Genomic DNA, 6377 nt, shown 5'->3' with positions numbered 1-6377 from the left:
CTGGAGGATGCAGAAGTTAAACAGAGGAGAAGAAAAGTTGTCTGCTTCTCTGTTGAGCTGTCTGCTCTGCCTTGCAGTGAAGGGAATATCTTCACCGGCAGAAATATCTTCACTTGCAGGAGACTCCTCACAGCACAGTGTTTCTAGCCTACTATCCGTCTTCCTTCTTTCCTGACTCCCTAAATTTTCAAAGGATTTACACTTGACCGGTTGTGTCTTCAGAGAAGATCATGAAGGTTGATTTGTATCAACATAGTGTCAGGGCTGCAAATCTGCTTGCATTACTGCTGCTTCTTTCCGGTGGAAACCAAGTATCTGTAAAATCTTCCAAGTGTCCCACATGGAATCTCTGCTTAAATACTCATAGCTGAAGGAGATGAACTGTTCCTTTTCACTTGCATAGTACCTTCAGCTCGTCAGAGATGACTTGCCTATGAGACCGCACTCCGTTTGGAAAGGGTGAGCCACAGGGATAGCTGAGGTTCCCCTGTTGCCTGCCCGAGCTCAGCGGCCAGCAATGGGCACTCGTAATGGCCCCAGCATTCACGACTACGTCAGGCTTCTGGGATCAGACCAGGATTAATCCTTTACCGGGCTTCTCTTCAGGCATTTTTCTGACAGATGTTATCCCGTGCATTTATTTTCCATTTTTAAATCACAGCAAGGAAACGATGCACGGCTTTAACTTGATGTGAAATTGTGGGTTTTGCATGGGCTGTCGCCGTGTGCCCTGCCAAGAAGGGATCTACCTTGTCACTTCTCTCCCAGTTCCTTTTCTCCCCCTGACCTCACCTACAGCTACGGGAAAGACCCGGGAGAGACGCGTTTCCCTTCGCAGCCGCAAGCCTCGGCACGTGGTGGCCGCGGAGCCGATGGCCGCTCGCCTCCTGCCCCGCTGAGCCCCGCGGGGCTCCCGGCCGCCCCCACCTGCTTTGCCCTTAACGGGGCCGGTGGTGCCGGGGGATTATTTCGGCCCCGGCTGCGGGCGGTGGCGGGGGGGGCTCGGCAGACGCGCCTTATACGGCCGGGCGCGGCTCACCTGGGCCGGGGCCAGGAGCGCCTTCTTTGGGCACCGCCGGGCCGGGGCCGCGCCGGGCCCGACGCCCAAATATGGGGACGGCCGGGGCCGCATTCCTGGGGGCCGGTCGCTGCCGCCGCCCGCCGTGATAAAAGGCTCGGCGGCGGCCGCGGCGGCCACGAGTGACCGGCGAGGAGCGGGAGCCTCTCTCTCTGCCTGACGCGCGGAGCCCGCAGCCAGCCCAGGTAAGCCCCGGCCCCGCCGCCACCGCCCGCGGCTCCGGCCGGCCGTGAGGCTCAGCCCCGCTGCCCTGTGCCCCGCAGACACAGCCGAGACCATGTGTGACGAGGACGAGACCACCGCGCTCGTGTGCGACAACGGCTCCGGCCTGGTGAAGGCTGGCTTCGCCGGGGACGATGCCCCCAGGGCCGTGTTCCCCTCCATCGTTGGCCGCCCCCGCCATCAGGTACGGCGCACTCCCCCTCCGAGCCTCCCCGCACGCCCTGCCGCAGCCGTGGCTGCCGATCCCTGCCGCCTTGCAGCCCTCCGCATCCTCCTGTCTTGCTGGGGAGCCCCGTGCTGCTGCCCGTGGAGGGGTTGCTGAGCCCCCGCTTTCCTCCCCTGCAGGGCGTCATGGTGGGTATGGGTCAGAAGGACTCCTACGTAGGAGATGAAGCCCAGAGCAAGAGAGGTATCCTGACCCTGAAGTACCCCATTGAACATGGCATCATCACAAACTGGGACGATATGGAGAAGATCTGGCACCACACCTTCTACAATGAGCTGCGTGTAGCCCCAGAGGAGCACCCCACTCTGCTCACTGAGGCCCCCCTTAACCCCAAAGCCAACCGTGAAAAGATGACCCAAATCATGTTTGAGACCTTCAACGTCCCTGCCATGTATGTGGCCATCCAGGCTGTGCTGTCCCTGTATGCCTCTGGCCGTACCACTGGTGAGTGCAAAGCCCTGCTGGCTCCTCTTCCCCAAGCAAGGACGCCCAGAACTGGTCCCCTACGTCTGACAAGCGCTCTGCCCCCCAGGGCAGGGCCCTCTGTGGGACATATCTCTCATATGGCTGCTTCTTGTCTCCCCAGGTATCGTGCTGGACTCCGGCGATGGTGTGACACACAATGTCCCCATCTATGAAGGGTATGCCCTGCCCCATGCCATCATGCGCTTGGATCTGGCCGGCCGGGACCTCACAGACTACCTGATGAAGATCCTGACTGAGCGTGGCTATTCCTTTGTCACCACAGGTAAGCACCATTCTCTCCTCCAAAATGTTCCCTCTCACTTCCAACCCTTGCAGTTCTAGAGATGCTCTCACCCCGTTGCAAGCTCCGAAAAATAGTCCCCAGGGGAAGTTTATGTGTGGTTGGGGGTCTGGAGTCCCAGCAGACCTATGGAGGCTGTGCAAGTGCTCCCTGTGCAAGTGTTCCTCCTCTGCAAACACTGATGCCTTTGCTTTCCCCTGACAGCTGAACGCGAGATTGTCCGTGACATCAAGGAGAAGCTGTGCTATGTGGCGCTGGACTTTGAGAACGAGATGGCCACTGCTGCCTCTTCCTCCTCCCTGGAAAAGAGCTATGAGCTGCCTGATGGGCAGGTCATCACCATTGGCAATGAGCGTTTCCGTTGCCCAGAAACCCTCTTCCAGCCTTCCTTCATTGGTGTGTGCCCCCCTCCCTCTCTCTTCCCTTGGCAGCTCTCCCCTCTCTCCAGAGTCGCCACATAGAGCTCTCGCTTTGCACTTAACCTGTGCCTGCCTCTTTCCCCCTGCTGCCCCCAGGTATGGAGTCTGCAGGTATCCATGAGACCACCTACAACAGCATCATGAAGTGTGACATTGACATCAGGAAGGACCTGTATGCCAACAACGTCATGTCCGGGGGTACCACCATGTACCCAGGTATTGCTGACCGCATGCAAAAGGAGATCACAGCCCTGGCCCCCAGCACGATGAAGATCAAGGTAAGGCTGGAGCACGAAGCTCCTGGGAGCAGCCTCCTCTCGCCGCCCTGCATGGGGCTGTGCACAGCCCCGTGCCTGCCCCCCGCAGCGAGTCCTGTGTACTGATCTCAGCTCTCTTGGTGCTTTCCAGATCATTGCCCCACCCGAGCGTAAGTACTCCGTCTGGATCGGTGGCTCCATCCTGGCCTCCCTGTCCACCTTCCAGCAGATGTGGATCACAAAGCAGGAATATGATGAAGCTGGCCCATCCATTGTCCACCGTAAATGCTTCTAAACATGTTTACATGATCACTTTGCCAACCACGCTCAGGATGACAACCTTCAAGGTTGCAGGCAGCCGAGGGCCTGCAACAGCCATGTAACTTTCTATTTTGTAATGATTTCTGGTTACTGTTGCCGCAAAGCTCCATGTGACACAGTGTATGTAAAGTGTACATAAATTAATTTATTTTATCTCGTTTTGTTTGTTTTTAAAACCAACGCCCTGTGGAAGGAAACAAAAAACTTCAAGAAGCATTAAATCATCAGTCATTCTGTCACACCCCTAATGCTGTTGTTTGTCGTCATTTGCTCCTCGGGTTCTTCCATCACCTGTGGACGTAGCCTGGGGGCGGTGGGGCAGAAGTCCCCAGATAGGAGCGGGACTAGGAGGGGACAGGACGGCAGCCAGAGGAGCCAGCTCTGTGGCTGCCTGCAGCCTTGCAGGTGCAGGCTGTTGGGTGGCACTGAGGGCAGTGTGGGGTGGCCGCATGTCGCACCACGCTGCTGCAAGGGGCTGCCCTGGCACTGTGCAGTGTGCCAGTTCCGGGTGGGAAAGGGTTACCTGCAGCCTTTGCTCGCAAAACATTTCTTTTGGCTCAGCCTGCCAAAAAAGTAGCCCTGGCATGCTCCCGAGGAAGGCAAGGCCGGGGCTGAGGGCAGGTGGCGGGTGCAGGTTAAATAAAGAGCTTTCCACTCCACTTATGGGAAACCCACCTGCCATCGTGTTGTCCCCGGGGGGCTGAGGGCAGCCAGGGCCACTTCCTCACCCTGCCTGACACGCTTGCCCTTGCCAGTGGTCACGCATGAGGAGCTGCCTGAGAAGGGACCACCCCCTCCTCTGCCCCTTTGAACCACCCCTTCCCGGGATGACATCCTGTACTCAGGAACTCCCCAGGAGCCCGAAGGAAAACCCCAGGGCTTCCCCTTGCCGGGGGCGTTTGTCTGCCCTGTTTGCCGATGAGGAGGCAGGGCAGAATGGGAGAAGGGAAAGATGCTCCTGGCATGTCTCGCTTCTCTCTCACTGGGGCGAGGGGGCTCTGAGACCCCCCCCCCCCTTTATTTCCAGCATTCGCACACACACATATACACAAACACACCCCCCAGGTGTTCCCTCTGGGAGCCCCACTCCCTCTAGAGCCATCCTAAAGCCCTGCCAGGCTTGGCACATGTTCCTGGGTCAGAACACATGTGCAGGAGCCATCAGCCTTTAAGGGAGAGGACTCCGGGAGCACAGGAGACTGTCATGAAAGCAGTGCCTGAGTTTTGGGGTGTTCTTTTGCCGTGGGAGACAGCAGTACTAGGGGAAAAAAAGAGATGATTTGCAGATGAACTGCCAGCCAAGTAAAGCTTTTTGATCTACTGTGGCTATGCTAAGGGTGCATTTCTTTTGCATTTTGGCTGGTTTTGCTTGCATTAAAGTGAGACCTATACATGAGTTCACTTTTGTTTAGCACGATCCCACAGCAAAATCTTGTGGGAGGAGTTGCACTGGTCCTTCCCTGATACCTGAGAGCAGGGAGCACCACAGGGCAGCCCTAAGGGCTCTCAGTGACTGCAGATAGACTGGAAACTAGTTGCTTCTCAAAAAAATGTTGCTTCCCAAAAACCAAAAATGAACTTTTGTTGCCATTTGAGTAGTGGCACATACTCTATCTGCCAGCTCCCTGCTGGGATTTTGGGAGGCACATAACATTAACATCAGCACTTGACCCCTGATCTCAGGTTCAGCTGTGGCTTAGGTGATGAGATGGATTTTAGGACCTGCTTCTGTTATTTAATTAAAAGATTGTTTTTAAAGCACAGATAAAAGTTAGCTTAGATAGTAGCCTCATGAGTTAGACAGCATTCACATACTCCACATTTTCACATATCATATTCATTTATGGTCCTAAACCCACAATGGAATAGGCAGATTTTTGAAAGGGGGAATGATGCTGAGCTCTCTCTCATCTCCAGCCTGATCAAAATCAAAGGGATCAGGAGATGCTTACTCCTTCTGAATGAAGACCTATATTTTGCAGTGCCAAACTTGGGTTTAGGACCCCTCATGAGCACAGCTGTGGACACAGGTGAGTTCTTGAGCAGCCAGACTGCCTTGCACTGAAAGGCTGATGCTGCCACTGGCATGTCATTGTCTGCTGCCTCTAACAACAGCATTTGGTCTCACTCTAGCCCACAGCATCAGGTATTCTCCACAGCCACTGTGCCAGTTTTATCCATTTGCAGATAAATGACCTAAAGTACATTCTTACAGCTGAAAAGAAATGATTGGTTTGTTGGTTTTGTTGCTTAATCAGTGAACAGGGATGCCATGAGTCCTCAGCCTATGAAACCACCCCATTCAGGTTTTAATTTCAAACTTAAACACTCTCTTTATCCCAATACCAGCCTTTTATTTGGGCTTGGGGTTTTCTTCAATATTTTTAGCAATTGAAGACACAGATTGTTTGGAAACAGGTGAGTTGGGTTTTCATGGGGCTCACAAGCCCCATTGTTGGGAAGGTGTTTTGGAAATTTTGCTTGTGCACAGCGGTCTGGATTTGGTCTTTATTGTGCAGTTCTCTGTAATTTCATTACCCTCCCTGCACCTCTAACAGTGTTGTTGGCATCAGGCAAAGGATCCCCAGGACCCAGAGGATCCCCAAGACCAGCATCCTCTGTTTTGAGAAAGGCAAAGGGGTAAATGGAGCATCAGAAGACTAAAAGCGGATAGAAGGAAGGATGCAGGACACTCATGTACTGTGGGAAGGAGGGTAACAAAGGGGAATGGCTCATACCTGCACCAAAAATATCCTCTGGGGCTGCAGCTCTCTGCTTGCTCCACCACAGCCATCTGGATCCAGAGCTGGACCAGTGCTGGACAACCCCCCATAACTTCAGTCTACATCCAGTGGGCAATGCAAGAAGCTGCCCTCAGTCCAAATATCACCAAGGCATGGAAAATCTCGAGAGAGGAAGAGTCCTTGAAAGAATAAAAATTTTGTGGGGCTGTTTAGATGAGCTTGGAAGGCACAGTCATAAGTGGATTTTGATGCAAGCTTCCCCCAGATCTGCAGATGCCTGGGCCATTGCCTCAATTATGTAAGGAGCTAAGGGAAAATCTGAGTTCTGAGGGAAAGTCTTGAGG

At 54.3% G+C, this 6377-nt stretch overlaps 1 protein-coding gene across 1 annotated transcript; it reads left to right on the top strand.

The window, feature by feature from the left end:
* The first annotated feature begins 1122 nt into the window (after positions 1-1122).
* ACTA1 (actin alpha 1, skeletal muscle) lies at positions 1123-3537 on the top strand. The gene is made up of 7 exons (XM_030268300.4): positions 1123-1263; positions 1342-1484; positions 1646-1970; positions 2113-2274; positions 2497-2688; positions 2808-2989; positions 3120-3537. The coding sequence occupies exons 2-7, from the start codon at positions 1356-1358 to the stop codon at positions 3261-3263; spliced, it is 1134 nt and encodes a 377-aa protein (XP_030124160.1). The 5' UTR covers positions 1123-1263; positions 1342-1355; the 3' UTR covers positions 3264-3537.
* The last annotated feature ends 2840 nt before the right edge of the window (positions 3538-6377 follow it).

This window comes from Taeniopygia guttata, chromosome 3 (assembly GCF_048771995.1).
Source record: "Taeniopygia guttata chromosome 3, bTaeGut7.mat, whole genome shotgun sequence".
Lineage (NCBI taxonomy): Eukaryota > Metazoa > Chordata > Aves > Passeriformes > Estrildidae > Taeniopygia > Taeniopygia guttata.
This window is presented reverse-complemented; position numbering and strand designations above follow the sequence as displayed.

What these genes read in the sequence shown, in the direction of transcription:
- ACTA1 (XM_030268300.4), top strand. Translation starts at nt 1,356, where the DNA reads ATGTGTGACGAGGACGAGACCACCGCGCTCGTGTGCGACAACGGCTCC. An exon ending in TGCCTCTGGCCGTACCACTG is followed by an intron (nt 1,971 to 2,112) that starts GTGAGTGCAAAG and finishes TTGTCTCCCCAG; the next exon opens with GTATCGTGCTGGACTCCGGC. An exon ending in CTTCCAGCCTTCCTTCATTG is followed by an intron (nt 2,689 to 2,807) that starts GTGTGTGCCCCC and finishes TGCTGCCCCCAG; the next exon opens with GTATGGAGTCTGCAGGTATC.